The sequence below is a fragment of the Protopterus annectens genome, chromosome 10.part0 (assembly GCF_019279795.1).
Source record: "Protopterus annectens isolate FY-2018-M chromosome 10.part0, PAN1.0, whole genome shotgun sequence".
NCBI lineage: Eukaryota > Metazoa > Chordata > Ceratodontiformes > Protopteridae > Protopterus > Protopterus annectens.
In genome coordinates this window covers 1,452,062,948-1,452,084,492 of record NC_056744.1, presented here as the reverse complement: position 1 = coordinate 1,452,084,492, position 21,545 = coordinate 1,452,062,948, and the positions used below count along the sequence as shown (strand labels likewise).

The 21,545-nt window shown below is 43.7% G+C and overlaps 1 protein-coding gene across 2 annotated transcripts in view; it reads right to left on the bottom strand.

Moving 5' to 3' along the window:
• Positions 1 to 21,545, bottom strand: part of EPS15 (epidermal growth factor receptor pathway substrate 15) — a 2,462,763-nt gene that overhangs the window by 2,163,221 nt on the left and 277,997 nt on the right. For both annotated transcript variants that reach the window (XM_044086083.1, XM_044086082.1), the window contains exon 2: positions 3,226 to 3,267. In XM_044086083.1, coding sequence (XP_043942018.1) covers positions 3,226 to 3,267 — 42 coding nt within the window. The remainder of the gene's footprint in view (positions 1 to 3,225; positions 3,268 to 21,545) is intronic.

Genomic DNA, 21,545 nt, shown 5'->3' with positions numbered 1-21,545 from the left:
TGGAAAACTAGTTTCGGAGGGGGGAGGGGTGGTGAAACCTGCAAATTACAAGAGGATATTCTTTGCTGGAATAGGACAATAAAAACAAAATGAAAACTCCAGCAAAGCTAGAACTTCCACTGAGTGACCTCCCAAACCTCTTGTATCAGAGGCAAATGGGATATATACAAATGACCCTTACGAACATCAGATGTTTCAGCTAACTGGCAATTCTGAATGCCCATGACTTGGTTAATCGTTTTAATGGACAATTTCAGGCCAATAAAGCAAAACCCCACTAGCTGTGGGATATGCATATTTCAGCCTTGTTATGACCTCGTCAGCAGAGCACAAGCAGAATGTTTGACTAAGCATAAGAAACACAGGCCTGTTATGCCCAAATGATGTCCATTATCATTAGAGTCACTGCAAAAATATCCCAAACAACAAACTAAAACAATAAGTGAGAAGATCACTGAAAAAACAATCAGTAAAAACAAAATGAAAACTCCAGCAAAGGTAGAACTTCTCAGTGACTTCCCAAACCTCTTGTATCAGAGGGACATGGGATATATATGCAAATGACCCTTATGAACATAAGGTGTTTCAGCTAATTGGCAATTCTGAATGCCCATGACTTGTGTTGTCGTTTTAATGGACAATTTCAGGCCAATAAAGCCAAACTGTTATACCCAGATGATGTCCAGTGACCTTCTCACTTACTGTTTTAGTCAATAATCACTTATTGTTTTTTATTGCTACAGAAACTGCTACAAATTTAGCAACTTGTTCTTTGAGATGACCTGTTAGAACTAATAAATTATCAGAAAATTTTATCTGCAACTGTACTTCTTGAAAGGCATACGTTTGCAAATGCTTGACATTTTTCAGGGCAAATATCTTAAGAGGCCATCAACATACATTTCTTTATAAAATCTCCTTCCGAAAAAGGCTTCGATAACACAGCTATTTCTTGTGCAATCCTCTACAGCATCACTAGTTTGATGAACACGTTTAACTGCTGCTTTTTGAGTGACTGTTCTAACTCCTTAACTTTTTCTTCACGCATCTTTCTACTACATTCATCATACTTCGAAGCGTAAATACTTGTGTAATGCCTGCAAATGTTATATTCCTTCGCCACAGCTATATGTTTTGCTTACAAATCAAACAAGTTGGTTTTCCATTCACTTCAGCAAAAAGTACAAGGTTTTCCACTTTTCCTGCAGCACACCATGTTCTTAATTGACTGTTCTTTTCTTTGAAAACATGAAGAAGATATTCAAAGTATTTTTATATATATTTATATATATTCAATCTAACACTCCAACTGACAAAGCAAGGCTACTGCTCAAAGACAGACTGCTGCATGACAGCTACCCAAAACAATAACCACAACCTGCTGCAATTCAATCAAAAGCACAGGACTGGGCACTACACGGACTACAAGCACCCGCTTATTTTTTTAAAACAAGCCTACATTTCAGTTTGTGGGATGTCTTCCGGCTATACCACACCAGTGACTTTGGGGACACTGATTTGCTGTATTCACTGCCTGTCATGGGACTTTTGGTCCCAGCCCCTGCACCCCCCCCCCCCCCCCACAGGATTGACTAACTCTCAATGATTTGTGAGAAAACCACACATTTTATAAAGAAAAGACCAAAATGTGAGGCAGAAAATGCTAATGGAAAATCAAGGACAAATAACTATGTTGCAGAATAATGGAGCCAGAAAAAATGCACTGCACATTATCGGTATGTAGGTACTGTACTTCTGATACTAAAACAAGACAAATGACACTATTCGTTCACCTTTATGAATGCATCAGCAGGGCAGTGAAGTTAAAGCATTATTTAAATCTGGACATTATGTAAAATTCTGGACAAGTGAGAAGTATGTTTGGGATAGGGAAGGCCATGAAGAGACTGCGTGGGTGTGCGATCGGAGTGAGTGACTGAATGCATGTATGAATGCTGAAGAGACTGTATGGGTGTGTGACCAGAGTGAGTGAGTGAATGCATGTATTCAAACTGATTGCTTGAAATAATGACAGGATGAGTGTGTGAGGCGTTGTGGTTTCATATAAGGTTGTTTGGCTGGTGGCCCTGCTGTGTATGGGAGGACAGACAAACGCTGGGACTGGAGTGGCGGGTATGCCGTGGGCCACATGTGGGAGTGTGCCAGGCCACGTGTTTGACTCCCCTGCAATAAACTGTCAAGGTCTGTCCCTGCCTTTGAAATTCATACTTCTTACTCCAGAAGAGAAGGAAGACACCTTTGTTCACTCTCTTAAGCCTTTTTGTTGGCACTGGAAAACAGGATATATGAAGATTTTTTTTTTCCACACCAAAGACAAAGATTAAACATAGGAAATCCTAAAAAGGGCACAGAGCAGTGGCTCTGCCATAGAAGGGAAACACAGACTATTCTCAAAAAGGACCTGGTTCTCTGTTTGGGAAATTCAAATAGGTTAAAACAAACTGTTTACAGACTGTGGCCATCCTGAGTCTCATCTGTACATCGCAAGTGACAAAAAGAAATCTGGAGAAGGGAGAGAAAGTGACAAGCATTACAGGAGAGGAAAAGAAGGCAAAATGTCAACAGGGACATTGGCCTGTGGTAAAAGTCCTACCTGTTGAAAAGGATAGGCAAGCTAACGCAGATCGTAGATTGCAGGGTGCCGCATGGCGCATCAATCCTTTAGCTAACTTGAGATGATAAGCACTGCACAGCTAAGAACATAATGTGCCATAATGAAAACAAGTAAATCTGTTGCAGCCATTTACACCACACAGTTTTGCTGGCTGTACAACATGTTTCTTAGAGTGTTAAACAGTCTGAACACAGCACACCACTAACTATCCTTGTCAACCAAACTTTCAGTTTAATAGCTAAATGGTAAGATGTTAGAACAAAACGAGCACAATTCCATGAACAACAATGGTGAAAAGACCTCACCAGATACACGGCACTCATCTGCGCATGCCACTTTTTTGCATAAAGGCAAAACAAAAGAGCTTAAACTAGCAACTATTCTGTAGCAATCAGTTTTGAAAAAAAAATGCACTGCCGGTAACATCATCTTAAAGCTGTTGGGACATCCTAAAACTTGAGAATTCATCTTTGTAAATTATTCTTGGAAAAATATTACTGAAATATGATCTCAGTCAAAGAGTTCTGCTAGATGCAAAACACATAAGCATTTTAACAAGAGCATGAAAAAAAATATGATGAAACACGTACCTGTCGATAGTACTTCTCATATACTGGATTTCCACTTGAAAGCTATATGGAAAAAGAAATAAGCATTTAGCAAAAACCCATTTTATTCACAAAAGTTCAAAGCAGTCTGGGTAAACATACACCAAAACTGAGAGACAACCTGTACACTCGGATATAAATTCCTGGTTTTCCCTTTGTGCATAATGGCAGTTTAACCATACTAAATCTTCTAGGGCACCACAAAAGAAGTAAACTGCTGTCTGCTTCATAGGCAAGTACTAGGCTAGCTGCCTTTCGAGGCCATTTTAAGCCTGGCCAGTTTCCCTTTCTATGCTCAATTTAACCTATCCCATTTGGTTAGAGAATGGCCACACCCATCCCATGATCGATAATTATATATTACCCATAACAAAAATAACTGGTAACAGACCATAGATAAGTTGAGGATAATTATGCAAGGGATAAAGCATTTAGGAGCTGCCTCGCTCCATTAGCAGTACAAAGGGCAGTCCTGGTGGTAAACTTTCTGTTTTCCATCCATAGAGCCAACTTGTGCTTGAGTATGGACAGGGATGAACTTTGTTGTATGTGGATGAGGAGTTTGTTCCAGAGCAGCGGAACATAGTCATAGTCCAATATCACACAAAAGTGAAGTGCAACACCACTGCAAAAGCCTAGAGAACAAGCCCCACGTCTGACAACCTGCACTCTGGGGAATAGTAGAACCCAGGTAATGGGCTAGGGAGGAATTACTCTGACTTCTGCTTCTGTTTCTAATGCACAAGATGAAAAATAACTCAAGAGCTATGAGAAAATAACAGATGTTTTTATAGTAACAGATTCATAAAGCTGCATCCATTAATGGGACAAAAGCAAGTACACCTCAAGATTGGTCAAACAATATGTCACGCTGGAGCTACTCCATGTCCAATTGACCTTAGGTAATATTCAGTACCATACCCTTGCTAGCTATAGGCTCCCTTCTATGACCCAGGATAACCATATTACATATTTGAACGTACTGGAGTCACTCACAATTTGGCCCAAAAACATACTCATGGGTGATTTCAACTAGTCCATCACACACTGGGATACACACACAACCAATAACATGAAGGCTCAACGATTTCTGGATTTTGTCAATGCAAACACCCTGGAACAACTGGTCTGTACACCTACTACGGAGGTGTACATATCCTGGATCTGGTACTCAAAAACATGAGGGAATGTCGCATTCCCCCCTTGTGTTATGTCCTCAATGGTCAGATCAGATCACATAATGGTCACCATTTAAATAAATATAAAAGATGAGCTCCTGGCATACCCCAAAACCTTTAAGAACTTCTCCAAAGTTAACTACCTCCAACTAAGAGATGGCACAGCTAAATGCTAAGCCCCACTAAACTCAGAGACCATGGTGGTCTATGGGGACCATCAACAGACCCAGGCAACCACAAATCCATAAGTTTGACTAGCCTTACATGCAATTCCATGGAAAGAATTATTGTAGACCTGATAAACAAAGGCAAAGGAAATCTTCAAATACTGGACCCATCCCAGTTTGGTTTTGTCAAGGGCAGGTCATGCCTACTAAACTTGGTGGCCTTTAAAAAGGACACTAGAGCCATGGAGGGCAAAATGGTATATACTGCCTACCTTAACCTAGGCAAAGGCATCTGAAACAATACTTCACTCAGGTATTGTACACAAACTCAAATTTAGGCATAAAACCCTATGTCATCCAATGGATACCCAAATGACTTTCAGATGGGACAGTTTCAGGAATCCACCTCCACCAAGAGATCTATTACTAGTGGTGTGCCACAAGGCTCACTACTGGGACCTTTAATATTTGGAATACAATTCTCTAAAGTCAAGGCAAATGTAGAGGGCCTTTGGGTGACCAAATATGCTGATGACTGCAGGCTGAGCGCAGTCACTGAATCACTCAAAGATGTCGACATCCTTCAGGAGGGTCTGAGAGACAAATAACTGATTCCAGAACCATGGCCTAAGACTCAAGGCAAAAAAATTATACCCTTTGGGAAGACAACCATCCCTGCAAATTACAACGTTGATAACATTCTCCTTATAGTAGACCCAGTGGTAAGGGACTTGGGAACTCAGGTTGACAGCAACTTGAACTTTGATCACCATGTGTTCATGGCAATTTGAAAATCCTATGTGGCTCAACTTATAAGTAAGGGCGTGGCAAACCGATCCAAGGAGATCATAGTCCCACTGTACTCAGGCTTCATTAGACCATTAATAGAGTACAATGTGCCCTTCGGCATGTACCTGACCAGGCATTTGCAACAGCTGGAGTGGCTGCACAGGTTCCTCACTAAAAGAATACAGGCTATAAATAATATGTCCTATGAGGACCTCCTCAAATCCCTGTCCTTGCATTCTGTCTTCTAAATATTACTGATGGTCGGATACCTATGCCTAACCTACAAGGCATTCTCTGATCCAGCACAGATGGCTCAGCTACATACTCACAAAACAAACGGCACTTGAATTACCTGTTCTAAGGGTCTAAACTTAATCTGCGACATAAACAAAACATGTCTGAGAGACAAGTATGTGTCATGGATATTATCTCTTCTTTGGAAAAGACATTCCCATTCATGTTAAACAGGGCTCTTCCCTAAGCCTATTGAAGCACAAATTGGACCAATGGATGGGAAATCTAAATTTCACTCATTGTCGCCTGAAGCCATTATGGACAGGGACAGTTTGTAGAAGGTACCCCAAGCCTTTTCACAGAATAAGATAATGTACTACAGACAAATGTTTACAGCTTGAGTTACTAAGTAAATAGAAACAAAACTGTTCAACATAAACTCAACTTTAAACTTGTACCATTCATTAGCTCTCAGTTACTAAAATGGATTTTAAAAAGCTGAAAATAAGCAGTGTTATTTGTAATATTTTGAAAATAAATTACAAAGTCAAAAATAATTTGAGAGATACACACTGTCAGCTACACTTTTGTAGATCACAGCATGAACGTCACCAAGAAGCTAGGCAGTTGTGAATATGCTGCATGAATGCTGAGCTACTATAATTATGACAAAATGCATAGTCAGCTATATAAACACAATTGTTCTCTAGTACAGGAAGTGACATATTAAATTTCTCTTCACCTGGTACTACACTGACAGACAAAGATCACAGTAAAGTCCATGCCATCAGCCGAAAAGCACTTATGTCACTTTTCAGCTGAAGGAACAATCAAAGCTGCATTAGCTGAACTTGTCTGTTAGGAAGATGGCTCCTCCGGGTATGCAAGTAGCAACCAGAGAGCAATCAGAGGGGATAGTTAATTCCCACAGCCTCATCACCTTTACACAGGGGATATAGTGAGCTCTCCACTGCTAATAAACCTCACCATTGTCATATTGTAAGTGTATGGCACTCACTCCTCATGGAAGGAAATCTTGAAAAGACAGCAAGATTAAAAACAAACTTCTCTCATTTTCAGGATGATGATGTGCAAGTTGGTTTCACTCTGTGAGGAAGCACGCTGAAATATTCAATCTTCACAATGGCCCAGTGTCCAAGGTGACTATCACCAAGGGACTGAAAATTTAGAAGCAGCTGACAAGAGAGGTTGGTACCAAAGATCCACTGCACTAGATGTCTTCGACATTCTTTGAAATACTGAAGGGAACCCTCGCATAAGCTCCAAGCACTAACTGCACCATAACCAAATGGCCTACTGAAGGAATCTTAAGAAACCTCTCTCTCAAATGGTATCACAAAAACTGTGGCCACCATTAGGCCCACAGTTCTGTAGCACGGGTCTATATTAAAATCTCGAAGTCTGACAATATTGAATATGATATGGTTGACACTGGAATACCGAAAGCGCACTACATCGAACATTTAAACGGAAAACCTCCGTAGAGGGAGATTTCTGTTTACTTCAATGTAGTGCATTTTCGGAGTTGGTATATTTAAGTAGGGGGGTGTGGGGGGTGCAGGGGTTCTTGCTCCCCAGCCTACAAACTATTTAGTTTTTTTTTTTTTTTTTGGTTTTGATGGTTTAAGACTTCGATCACTAAAGTTCAATCTTTAGTGATTCGAAGTTTTAAACCTTCGAGATTATAATATAGACCCCTGTAGCACATAGCTGCAAACACTGTGGATGAAATTTACTACTCCAGATCAAAATAAATAAGAGCACTATCCCACGGAAAACTGATCCTGCAGAGAATGGTATCCAACGTGCGACTTAAAAATGTTACAGTCTGTATGGGTTACATCTGAAACTTAATTAGGAACTACCCAGGTAGAGAATACCTAGTGGATATCTGTTTATCTAAAGTTAGAATGGCCAGATGACATTCATCTAAGTGGGGGAAGACCAGGACTCCTTGCAGCCTCTGGTTCATTGCAACCACAGCCATGTGTTTCCCAAAATACCCTGGAAGTCAGAGGATAGTCTGAAAGAAAGGACTCAAAACTGGTAACGGCTAGCTCTTATGCAGAAGCACACGGCCCAGCTTGAATCACTGACCATTTTAAGAGACTGTAGATTTTCTGGAGATAAAAAGAGCACAATCTCCTCTTTTTAACCAAGCGGAACTGACAGTACTATTACCATCCTGAAATTTTGTGCTGGCACAAAGCAGTTGAGTCAGCTCAAATCTACAGTGATGTCACTTGTCTTTCTTGGCACCAAAAAGAATAAGAATGGTCAGTGTGACTGAATGTCTGTCGTTAACAGGATGTTTGAGACTTTCAGTTGCACCACACTCTTGACACAGTGCAAAGTCAGGTGGGTGAAGAGCATGCAGTTGGGGTGGGGAAAAAGGGTACTACACAGTCTCTGGATTTTATGTCCAATATCGATCTATCCCATCTAATGGCTTTCCATACTGGCAGATGAAGGGGCAGACAGCCCTCAAATACCTCCAGTGTAGAACAGGTGGGCAAAGCCTCAAGGGACTTGCTATCTCCTGAACGGAGGACAGTGGAATCCCCGATTCTGGCAATAATTCCTAAAACTGGAATTCTCTGCAAAGTTGATAAGAAGAAATTAGACATGGCAATATATGGCAACTCCAGTACCTGCAACCCTTAATGCACTATCTGCTGCACTGCAGGTCATGTGCATAATGAGGTTGAAGATGATGTATGCCCCAGTGTCAAACTTCAACTCTGCATCTGGCAAATTCTCAGATGACTAAAACATTTCATCCAGAATGCTATGCTTAGATTCTCAGCATGTACACCAGTTAGTCAAGAATCCTCCATGGAAAGCAGTATGCATAGACCCACTTCTAACAACCATCTATGGTCCCAAACTCCTTCTCTGGAGGGTGACCTGCAGAGTTCTGTGGTATAATAGCCTTCTTTTAGACTGTAGCAGCATCCATGATGAGGTTCTATATCCTGGATTTCCATTCTTTAGGAGTCCAGAGGGTCCTTTCTGGCAGTTTCTTAGGCACAAGCATCACACATCAGGTTCCTTCCAAGCTTATTGTATAACCAAAGCCACCATATCATTCACAAAGTGCACCACATATGAAAGCAAGGGGAAAAATGTGAATGCTTAGGGCAACATTGTCAGAAGATGAAGAAAGAGTGGAGTCTACGTGCTTCTTCTTGCACTATCTTTTGCATATTCTGCGATAATCTATCCAGGCAAGAAAAGGTATATGACAATTCTGACTCCTACATCCTGTTATGTTTCTGCCTAACACCATAAGATCTGATCTGGTGTTATGAAGTGTTAAGAGGCATGGACATGGGTCAGAAATAGTGTTGGGCCAAAGCCAGCAGCCTAGCAGGTGTTAAGAGATGCCCCAGTAGTAAAGACTGTGGCATCAAACTGCAGATCATCCTTAATATCAGCATTGGCACTGAAGTTCCCGATACTGAAAACATGGATGACTTCCCCCAATTAAAGAGTAAGAGAAGCAATGCAATGGAGTCTCAACACCAAGCAACTCTCAAATGCCAGAGTTAATGGTGAAGTGTTTGTTCTGAGAGCTCGAAAGACCAAAAACTTCAACCTTGACATCAGACCAAATGAAAAAGGGAGGACCCAAATTAATAACCCAGAAGCTACAAATAAAGTAGACAGACAGTGTTGAAAGTGAGGAAGCTAAAACCACTGCCATTAATAGCAGCACTAACGGGGTAGTACCACATCCTGTCAGTGTCAGCAGAGTGTCAAGCAACCTCAATATGACCGGCACCAAAACAAGGGTCCATAAGAAAGCTAAAATGAAACAAAAGAGGATGACACTACATCCACTCTGGACCATGCTATGAGGGGGCTGGGATAAGATCCAAATCTATTAAGCCTACAGCATGCCTTTCTACAACCTCACACAGCATATGTCTAGAGAAAAGGAGGAATGTAAAGATCTGACAAAAATAGGTCTAGAAAGGGTGCACCTGAGCAAATCCAGCTCAGAAGCAGAGCAAAGACTTTTCCTCCTTGTAGAATCCACTCTATTAGGCTTAGAGGGTTGAGTCCTTCATGTACTGCAAACTTGCCAACTCTGAGACTTCTTAGCTAAAAAAGACTCCCTTGCTTTCCTAAAAGGAAGTTTAGGAAAAGGAGGGGATCAGGGGAACTATCATCAGAAAATACCCATGCCTTCATTTAGAGGACTCATCCTTAGAAGTAAATCTAGAGGTTTCAATGGCAGACACTTAACCCTGAAAGGAGGCACCATTTATATATAACAAAGCCTTTGATCAATCATTTTACATTTGTCAAACTTTTGACAAATGCCACAATCTAGCTAAAAGTGAGGTACACATAAGCAGTCTACACATTTTGTGTGTATATTTTGCACCAGAACTCTGTGGACCTTTGTTTTGCATTTTTAATGCTAGCTTTCTCCATATTATAACAATTCAACACTTGCTGAAAAGGCAGCAGCAATTTCAAGAAAGTTAAGTACTACTGTATTACGCACTCTTATTGAAATGACTACATTTGCTGAAAACAGCAATGCAATGGCAGACACATCAAAATTAAATGTACAGTAACAACACAGTAAGTATAAGCATCAGGGAAAAAGTACAGCTGTGTAGTGTACACTTACCATAAATGTAGATGTTTGAATGTATTCACTGTTGCAGTCATCACATTTGGGTTATCTGCCTGCAGGTAGTCCTCAGCCGGCCTGAATACCAGAGCCTTCGGATTTCTGCGTCGGATGCTGTCACTTCTTCCATGACGTCAGGTCATCAGGGGTATAAAACATCCAGCCTACGCCATTACATCAGTTTTTCTTGCCTCAGATGCCCCCACAATAGGAAGCAATTATATGGTATGGTATACCCCAACCAAAAAGCAAATACACATGAAAAAAATATATGTACCAAACAAGAAGGAAAGGTAGAGCCAAGAGAAGTCAGGGGGCTGGAGGGAGGGTAACCAGGACTGCAACAGTGAATACACTCTAACATCTACATTTACGGTAAGTGTACACAACTGTACTATGTTCTTCGTGTTTCACTGTTGCAGTCATTACATTTGGGTTGATTCCCAAAGCTAGGGAAGGGAGGAGGTAGTTAAAGAGCATTAGGGCCAGCTATTAAGCCCTGACTGCTGTGGGAAATCCAGCTCTGGATTTAGAAAAGATAGGCAGGTGGTAATGCTTGGTGTAGGTATGTACAGAGCTCCAGGTAGCAGCTTCCAGGATGTCCCTGGTAGGGACTCCTCTGAGAAATGCCATAGAGGTAGATGCAGCCCTGGTGGAATGTGATCTTATCCCCTGTGGGGTAGGTTTTCCATGGTGCTTGTAGCACAAATGAATGCAATGGGCTATCCATTTGGAAATGGTTTGCTTTGAAATGGCCTTCCCCTCAGCCCCTGCAGCAAAGCCAACTAGCAGCTGGTCAGATTTTCTGAGAGGCTCAGTCCTGTCCAAATAGAATCCAAGTTGTCTGTGCAAGTCCAGAGAGTGAAATATCCGTTCCCCTTTGTTTTGCGGATTAGGGAAGAAAGTAGGCAAATGAATGGACTGGTTTAGGGCCACACTAGACACCACCTTGGGCATAAAGGAAGGACTAGTCCTGAGGGAAACCCTGTCCGCATGGAAGATAATGAAGGGTTCCACTGCCATGAAGGCCTGTAATTCAGACCCTCTTCTTGCTGAAGTGATGGCTAGAAGTAAGGCTGTTTTCCAAGAAAGGAATTTCAACTCTGCTGTTGCAGCTGGCTCAAGGGGGGGGGGGGGGTGAGCTTTTCCAATACAAAGTTAAGGTCCCAGGCTGGAGTGGGAGATCTCCTGGGGTTCTTAAATTTTTGGCACCTCTAAGGAATTGCTTTAGCAACGGGTGAGAGAAGAGGGGTGGCTCAATATTATAATGTGTTGAAATGGCAAAGGCATTAATCTTAATTGACGAGAAGGATAGGCCCTTGTGGAGCATATCTGTTAAGTACTCTAGAATATGAGGTAAGCTGGGCACCATTGTGCCCATCCCCTGAGCCTGGCTCCAGGAACAGTATCTTTTCCACTTTTTAACATAGGATTTTCTGGTACTAGGCCTCCTTGCCTCCAGAATGGCATCCAGCACCTGCTTACTGAGGGATTCTAGAGAAGAGCTCATGGAATTAGCCAGGCTGCAAGGTTCAGGGTTTGAAGCTGAGGGTGCAGAATCTGCCCCGCCTGCTGGGACAGCAGGGAAGGGGTCTGCAGCAGGTGCCATAGTTGTAGCAGTGCCAGACTGTGCAAGAGGGGGTACCAGTGCTGGCGTGGCCAGTCTGGTGCAATCAGTATTGTCCTTGGCTTGTCCTGTTTGATCTTTAGTAGAACCTTCCAGAGGAGAGGCAGAGGGGGAAAGGCATAAACCGAAAGGCTTTCCCAGGTAAAGGGCAGGGCATCCACTTTCCAAGCTTGAATGTGGGGAGTTCTGGTGCAGAATTTGTTCAATTGGTAGATCTGAGGGGAGGCAAACAGGTCTACCGCTGGAGTCCCCCACTTGTTCCTCAAGAGATTGAATATTTTGGGTTCTAAGTTTTCATTCGTATGGGTCCATGAGATTTCTGCTTAAATCGTCAGTGAATTTAGTTTGCCTGGCAGGAAATGAGCTTGTAAGTACACTTGGTAGCTCAAGACTGTGCTACACAGAGCCATGGCTAGTCTGCAGAGAAGGTAGGAGTGGGTTCCCCCCTGCTTGTTTATGTACCACATAAATGTGGTGTTGTCTGTCTTTACCAATAGTTGTCCTGGAAGAATATGGTCTTTGAAGGCTGTCACAGCATTAAGTACAGCTAACATTTCTTTTTGATTGATATGCAGGTGCATCTGTCTCGGGTTCCATTTGCCCTGAATGCACTGCCCTGCCATGTGAGGCCCCCATGCATAGTCTGATGCGTCTGCTGTTAAGAGTTTGGGAGGCAGGGGGTAGAGTGAAAGGGAGTCCCTTGTTTTGGTAGCAGATCTCTGCCCACCAAAGGAACTCTGTCCTTAGACAAAGAATGATAGGAATCACTGTTTCCAGGTCCTGAGAATGTTGACACCATAGACTTTTTAGATACCATTGGAATTTCCTCATATGCAGTCTTGCATATGGAATTAGCAGAATGCAAGAGGCCATGAACCCCAGAGCTTGCAGTATTTTCCTTGCAGATAGCTGGGTTTTTGTGGCCAATAGTTTGAAGTAGGTTGTCAAACGTGTTTCGTGGGGTGAGGAATGCCATCTGGGAAGTTGTGTTTAAGCTTGCACCCAGGAACACAAAATGTTGGCAGGGTACTAGGTGAGATTTCTTTTTGATGATAGGGTACCCCAGTGAGGTTAGAAGTTTCTTTACAAATGCCAGGTGTTGTAATAGCAAGTCCTGGCTTTCTGCCTGAATCAGACAATCTTCCAAGTATGGGTAAATTTGAATATTTCCCTGCCTGCAAAATGCAATGGCTGGAGCTAGACACTTTGTGAACATCCTGGGCGCAGTAGATAAGCCAAAAGGAAGTGCAGAGAACTGAAAGTGCATGGAGCCCGCCCTGAAATGTAGGTATTGTCTGCAGGGTTCTCTTATTGGGATGTGCAGGTAAGCTTCATTCAAGTCTAGGGTTGCCAGCCAGGCATCCTTGGCTAGCATAGGAAGAAGCTGTTGGAAGAGTTACCATTTTGAATTTTGGAAACACCAGAAAGGTGTTGAGAATAAAGAGGTCCAGGAAAGGATGCCAGGAGTTTTCTGGGTACCAGAAAACCTCTTGAATAAAAACCTTGCCCCCTTAGTTCTGCTGGGACAGGTTGAATAACCCTGATACTGAGAAGAGAGAGAACCTGCTGTTGGGCCTCTGCCGACTGATTTGGGGGAGGTCTGGCCAACCATTTGGGGTTTTTAGTGTGTGGAAGTGGAATCTGTATCCTCGGGAAACTGTGTTCAAAACCCATTTGTCCTGGGTAATGAGTTCCCAGTTTTTTGCATGCAGGGCAAGCTTTCCTCCTAAGGGAGCAAGTAGTTGAGCAGGGCTTGGAAGGGTTACGGTTAAGTCATTGTGCCATTTTTCTGTAGGGGGGTGGCTTACTAATCCCTGCTTTAGAAGTGGGAGCCCCCTACTGCTTAGATCTGTGCGTAGCCTAAGACTGAAGTCTTGGTGGTCTGCTGTGCCTGGGATTGGACTGAGAAGGCCAGGAAGGGACTGGAAAGGACCAGTTCTTTGAAGGACAATGCCTACTGAATCTGGGAGGCTGTACTTGTAGGAAATCTTTAACAGTTTGCATAGATTTAGGTTTTTCCTCCATCCTTTTGAGGACTTCTTCTGCTCCGTTGCCAAAAAGGCGGTCTTGGTTTAAGGGTGCATCCAGTAATTTAGCTTTAACATGATCTGGCAAGTTTTGTTCCTTAAGCCAAGCATGGCTTCTAAGTATAGACCCAGTGACAGCAGCCCTGCACGATGCTTCTAGAGCATCAAAACCACATTGCAAAGTATGTTTACCAACATGTTCTGCAGAATGCATTAAATCTTGCAAGTCTCTGTGTTCAGCACAGTCAGGAATCAACATCATTTTCTGTTTAAGTAGTCCCATAATATGGTGCTGATACTTTACATATGAAACTGGCAATTTAAAGCCCTAATAGCCAAAGTAGCAGAGGTGTATACCTTCTTACCCCATCTGTCTAAGGCTCAAGAATCTCTATCAGAAGGAGTAAGATTTTTGGCAGCAGTAGCCTTAATGCCTTTTGTTCCTTGGGAAATGGTCTCTGGATCCGCAGTAGGATTTTTGAAGAGGAACTTGTGACAGTCAGGTACTCTCTAGTTCCTGTCAAGTTTTCTGGGAACTGGAGGTAAAGTGTCTGGGGTAAGGCTAGATTTCAAGAAACCATCATCTACAATAGCCAGAAAGTACAGTTTTGTACCTACCATAAATGTAGATGTCCGAGAGGAATGCATTTGCAGTCTTTACAAATGGGTTGTCCTGTCGTCAGGCAGCCCTTCAGTCGGCCGGATTCCAAAGTCTGGGTCTGGCTTCGGCTGGTGTCGCACTTCACCCGACGTCATTGCGGCAGTCATTCGGGTATAAAGGCATCAGCCGACGCCATTTTCCTCAGTGTTTCTTGCCCCAGATGCCAGGTGCCCTCTTGGATGGATAAATTTGGATAAATGCCAAAGTTTCCAAATAGTAGAGAGCAAACACACAAAATAAGCATGTATGTACATATATACAAACAAATACACCATAATAGATCCCCCCCAAGCTAGCTGAAGATTGGTAAGTACCCTAGGAGTACCTCAGAGGAGAAGGAGGGTGGGTAATCCTGACTGCAGATGCATTCCTCTCGGACATCTACATTTATGGTAGGTACAAAACTGTACTATGTCCTTCAAGGATGCATCTGCAGTCTTCTAAATGGGTAGAATACCATAGCTAGACTAGGGGAGGAGGAAATGAGAATAGATTATGGTGTAGTCAGCATCCCTTGCAAAACAGCAGTGGCAAAACCAGCACGGGATCTAGAGTATAGAGGTAAATTATAATGCTTGGCGAATGTATGCACGGAGGTCCAAGTAGCAGCCTCTATAATGTCCTTGGTAGCCACTCCTCGTAAGAAAGCTGTGGTAGTGGCTGTAGCCCTTGTGGAGTGAGGCCTGATGTTCTCTGGAGTTTTCTTTCCATGGTAGGAGTAACAAAATCTAATGCAATTTCCTATCCATTTGGAGACTGTCTGTTTAGAAATTGGTTTTCCTTCCTTTCCTGTTGCATATGCTACCAGAAGCTGGTCAGTTTTTCTATTGTTTTTTGTCCTGTCCAGGTAGTAGCGTAATTGTCTGTGTACATCCAAGGTATGCAAGAGCTTTTCTCCCTGTTCTGTGGATTGGGGAAGAATGTAGGAAGGTGGATAGCCTGATTTAAAGAGACTCTGGATACCACCTTAGGCATAAATGTAGGATTTGTTCTCAAGGACACTCTATCTTGATGGAAGATCAGGAAGGGTTGTACTGCCATTAATGCCTGTAGTTCAGAGACCCTTCTTGCTGAAGTTATTGCCAGCAGGAAAGCAGTCTTCCAGGATAAGTAATGCAATTCTGCTGTAGCTGCTGGTTCGAAAGGAGGTAGAGTCAGTTTTTCTAGCACAAAGTTCAAGTCCCATGCTGGCAATGGAGGTTTCCTGGGAGGTTTTACATTTTTAATTCCTCTCAGAAACTGTCTGAGCAGAGGATGCGAGAAGACAGGAGGATCCAAGCTGTATTCTGCTGAAATAGCTGATGCATGTATCTTGATGGAGGAATAGGACAGGCCTGTATGAAAGAGCTCCAAGTACTCCAGGATGTTGGCTATGTTCACCAGTGTCACATCTTGCCCCTTTGCAGTACTCCAGATGAGATATCTTTTCCATTTTGCTGCATAATTCTTTCTTGTTGAAGGTCTGAGCCTCCAGGATTATGTCTTTAACCCTTTGGGATAAATTTGGGTTAATTGCTGTTATGTAATGTTCCAGGCAGTTAGCTGCAGAGTTTTTAGGTTTGGATGCAGGATGTTGTAGTTGTTCTGTGTCAGCAGTAATGGGATCAGGGGCAGTGTCCATATTTGTTCCCGGGACATGCTCCTCAGCAGTGGATACCAATGTTGTCTTGGCCAGTCTGGGGCTATCAGAATGATCCTCGGACGTTCCTCTTTGATCTTGAGAAGCACCTTGTGCATCAAAGGAAGTGGTGGGAATGCGTATGCTGTCAGGCTTTTCCAACTGAAGGATAGGTAGTCCACCTTCCAAGCAAGTGGGTGGTAAGTCCTTGTGCAGAATTTCTTCAACTGGTGATTGAATGGGGATGCAAACAAGTCTATTTGTGGTAATCCCCATTCTCTTGTGATGGTTTTGAAGATGTCCGGATGCAGCATCCATTCGTGGGCATCTGTTGTAGTTCTGCTTAATATGTCTGCTAGAATGTTTTCCTTCCCTGGTACATAAATTGCCTGTAACTGAATGTTGTAGCTCAGAGCCACATCCCATAGGTCCAGTGCCAGCCGGCATACAGGGTATGAGTGTGTGCCTCCCTGTTTGTTGATGTACCACATAACTGTGGTGTTGTCTGTCCTTATCATCAACTGGCCTTCTTGGAGAAAAGGTCTGAATGCCTGGATTGCCAATTTTACTGCCATCATTTCTTTTAGATTTATGTGCAGATGCAGCTGGTCTTGAGTCCACAGGCCTTGAATGCACTTGCCCATCATGTGTGCCCCCCAACCAAGGTCTGAGGCATCTGTCGTGATGGTTTGTCTTGGTTGACTTTTGCAGAAGGGCAGTCCTGTGTTTGATTGACAGGCCTGAGCCCACCATAAGAACTCTTGCTTCAGGCATGGGATCATTGGAATTTTGGTTTCTAGGCTGTGCTTGTGCTGAGACCACAAATTCTTTAGGTACCACTGTAGCTTTCTCATATGCAGCCTGGCATGAGGGACCAGTATTATGCAGGATGCCATGAAGCCTAGAGCTTGTAGCACTTTTCTTGCAGTTAGATGGCTCTGCTTTGTTAATGCCAAGAAGTAGAGAGGAAGTTGCTCTTTCTTTTCTGCAGTTAGAAATGCCATTTGTTTTGATGTGTCCAATTCTGCACCCAGAAAGGTTATTCTTTGGGATGGAATCAGCCTTGACTTTTTTGTATTGACTGTATATCCCAGGGCTTGCAGCAGGTAGATGACTCTTTGTAAGTCTTCTGTTAGTTTGTTTTTGTTGTCCGCTTGTATCAGGCAGTCGTCCAGGTAGGGATAGATTTGAATTCCCTGAAGTCTGCAATGAGCGATTACTGATGCCAGGCATTTCGTGAACACTCTGGGCGCAGTAGATAAGCCAAAGGGCAATGCTGACAATTGATAATGCTCTGATCCTGCAAGAAATCTGAGGTATCTTCTGCAAATTGGTCTTATGGGGACGTGCAGGTATGCCTCCTTGAGATCTAGAGTTAACAGCCAAGACTCCTTGCCCAGCATGGGAAGAAGCTGCTGTAGGGTCAGCATTTTGAATTTTGGAACAATGAGGAATGTGTTTAAAGCGGACAGGTCTAGAATAGGCCTCCATTTGTTTTCCTTTCTTGGTACCAGGAAGAGCCTGGAGTAAAATCCTTCCCTTGCTCCGTAAATGGTACCTTTTCCACAGCTCTCATTCTTAATAATTGAGATATTTGTTTTAGAGCTTCTGCCCTTTGAGAAGGTGGTAGGTTTGGCATTCCTCTCTTTCCTGGGAGTGTATGGAAATGGAACCTGTAACCTTTGTCTATAGTCTGCAAAATCCATTTTTCTCTTGTAATGCAGTGCCAGTTTCTTGAAAATAATGTTAGCTTTCCGCCTAAGGGTGCTTCTAGTTGTTCCCTGGTAGGCGGTGCCACCGCCAAGTCATGATTGAGTTGTTGTAGTGGTGGTGGCTGTATCCATGCCTCGTTGGTTGTTACCCTGCCACTGGCAACCCCTGTAGGCACCCCTGGATTGGTTTCTGCCTCTAGAGCGCCTATTCCTGCCTCTTTGTGCCTTAGAGGAGTCCGGAAAGGACCAATTCTTGGAGGGCCAGTTCCTGCTAAACCTTGGAGGTTGAACTTGTAAGAAATCTTTCACTGTTTGCACAGATTTTGCTTTCTCTTCCATCTTTTTTAGTACCTGCTGTGCGGGGCACCAAATAAATTGACCTTGTCCATAGGTGCATCCAAAAGCTTAGATTTGACATGGTCTGGTAATGCCTGTTCTTTCAACCATGCATGTCTCCTGATAACTGTGCCAGTCATGGCTGATCTAAAGGAAGCCTCCAGTGCATCATAGCCACATTTTAAAGAATGGTTACTAACCTGCTGTATGTTATGTAACATTTCTTGAACATACTTTTTATCTAAAGATTCTTCAGAGGACAGCTTTTTAGTCAACTGGTCAAGCATAAACTCTTGATATTGAATCATATGAAATTGGCAGTTCAAAGCTCTAGCTGACAAAGTTGCAGAGGTGTAAACTTTTTTACCCCATCTCTCTAAGGACCTGGATTCCCTTTCAGAGGGAAGGGGGTTTTTAGAAGAAGTAGCTGCTACAGCTTTAGGGCCCTGGGAGATAGTCTCTGGATCTGCAAAAGGAGCCTTATATAAGTGGTGATGAGTGTCCGGGACCCTGTAGTACCTATCGGGCTTAGCAGGAGCCGGAGGTAAAGTATCAGGAGCAGTGCAAGCATCATTAAATGCATCATCAACAACAGATAGAACTGGAGGTATAGCTAAAGGCCTATGCTTTGGCAAATGTAGAAAGGTCCTAAGCCTTTTTCTAGAGTCTGAGAAATCTTGGCCCTGCCACTGAAATTGTCCCTCATAGCATGCAAGGTTTCCCCAAAGGAAAATTCCTCAGGAGGAGAGGCTGAAGGGATGGACTCCTCAGCATCAGAGTCTTCGTAAGGAGAATAAGAAGCCTCAGGAGGGTCTGTATGTTCTAAGTCATCAGAGGAATCATCTGTGGCTACTGGCTCAGGGGGCTCTGCTCTAGGCCTCTTTTCTGTAGGAGGGAGAGAGGCCCTGTCTGGATGAGTCTGGGCTCCACGAATTAAAGAGATGAGATCCTCTGCCAAAGAAAGCATATGGGAGCTGGTGCTGGGCCTGTGAGAGGGGGGCTTGGCAGGCACAGGTTTTGATGCTTTGGCTGCTTTAGCCCTGGCAAAGGCCTTAATAGACATAGCTGGAGGAGGCCTAGCAGCTCCACGCGCAGGGGTAGAAATATCTAGGGGAATGGTGTCTGATAAATCCTGTGAAATCGCAACAGAAGGTTGGATTTCAGAAGCCGTTTCTACCAGGTTAGAAGAGGCCTCGGTAGAAAGCAAGTTATCGGCTGAAGAAAGAACCGCTTGCTCGGTTTCGGCCGAAACCGAGACACTCGTGGTTTGCTTAACCGCGGTTTCGGCCGAAACCGCGGACCGCGAGTGTCGGTCCTTTTTTTTGCGTTTTTTGGTTATTTGCGTAGTCGGAGGATCCGACGGCATAATGTAGGCAAAATCGGAGCCGAAAATCTGTTCAGCAAAGTCCGAGCGACGTCTAAGTGTCCATCGGTTAAAAGAAGCACAGGCTAGACAAGCTGCTACGTCGTGGTCTGGGCCTAAACAATGTATGCAATAGGAGTGGAAATCTTTATGAGGTATTTGTTTCCCACAAGATAAACAGTTATTAACTTTCTCTGACATCGGCTGAGGCAAGAAAGAGTCCCCAACGGGGTACTTAGCTTTATAGAAGTCTTCGAAGTAGTATTTGGTAGTAGTAATCTCTGGATCTGACCGACCGGCACTTGCGAACAGCTTCTGCTTGGCCACGCGGCAAGAAAGACTGAGGAAAATGGCGTCGGCTGATGCCTTTATACCCGAATGACTGCCGCAATGACGTCGGGTGAAGTGCGACACCAGCCGAAGCCAGAGCCAGACTTTGGAATCCGGCCGACCGAAGGGCTGCCTGACGACAGGACAACCCATTTGTAAAGACTGCAGATGCATCCTTGAAGGACATCAGGAGGGATAGCTAGAGGCCTGTGTTGAGGCAGGAGTAAGAATTCCCCAAGTCTTTTTTTGGACTCAGAATAGTCCTGGCTTTCTCAGCGGAAATGCTACCCAAGGGTATGCAAGGTTTCACCAAAAGAAAAATCTTCTGGAGGGGAAGCAGAGGGAATGGAATCCTTTGCATCAGAATCCTCATAAATAGACAGGGGCAAATTCTGATAATCAGAAGGAGCAGAGATATCAGATTCCTGATCAGAAGAATCAGAAAGAAAATTGGTTCTAGATCTCTTAGAGGGGGAAGGCTGGCTTCCACTAATTAAGGTAATAAGGTCTTCAGCCATTCTAAGCATTTGATTTTGAGGCATATGGGCCTGAGTCTGCGGTTTGGTCATCGGTTTTCTAGGCGTAGTGCGAGTTTTCAGCCTGAGGAATTCGGTACTTCTAGTAGGAAACTATGCCGGTCTAATATGAAAGTCTGTAGGCCTGAATATACCCTCATAAGCCGGTGCCTTCACAGCGGCTCCGGACCCATCCAAGGTAGAGACATCCGCAGGTTCCATAGGCGAAGAAGCATCTCGAGGCATACCAAACTCCAAATGGGTCTCAGTAGAGGCCTGCGAATCTGTAGTAGCGGGTATCGGAGGCTGCGAAAGCGCCTGAGTACTGGCGGACTGCCGACTAGCTTAACGGAAGCGTCGGCAGTTTTGGACCTATGCCGTCTGTCTCTTTCTTTATCCTTACGTTTTTTTCGGAAAATCAGTAGTCGGATGGCTTAACGAAGCCATTTCAGAGTATGGAGATCGAGAACGAAAGTATTTGGCTACAAAAATAGCCCGATGACGAGTAGTTCGGGTGTTGAACAAGGCACAAAACTGACAGCGAGGGACGTCGTGGTCTGGGCCTAAACAGGTGACGCAGTAAGAATGAAAATCTCTATGAGGTATTTGCTTTCCAGCGGCAAGACAATTGTTAATTTTTTCTGACATCGGTTAGAGCAAGAAAAAAGGATCCCCAAACGGGGTAGTTTTCTTTTCTGAAGACTTCGGGTCTGAAACTCGAAAATGAAAATTTCAGGAGTCGGCCGACCGGCACTTGTGAACTGCTTCTGCTTCAGCCACTGCAAGGCAAGAAATACTGACGTAATGGCGTCGGCTGCATGTTTTATACCCCTGACGACCTGACGTCATGGAAGATGTGACAGCATCCGACACAGAAATCCGAAGACTCTGGTATTCAGGCCGGCTGAGGGCTACCTGCAGGCAGATAACCCAAATGTGATGACTGCAATAGTGAAACATGAAGAGCATCCACAATGCAGGCATGTAGCAGTGTAGAGGAGTACATACAGTGATACTGAAATACAGAGGGTAATTATCAGACCCAGCAACAGCTCCACTAATGAACTCAAAAGCAA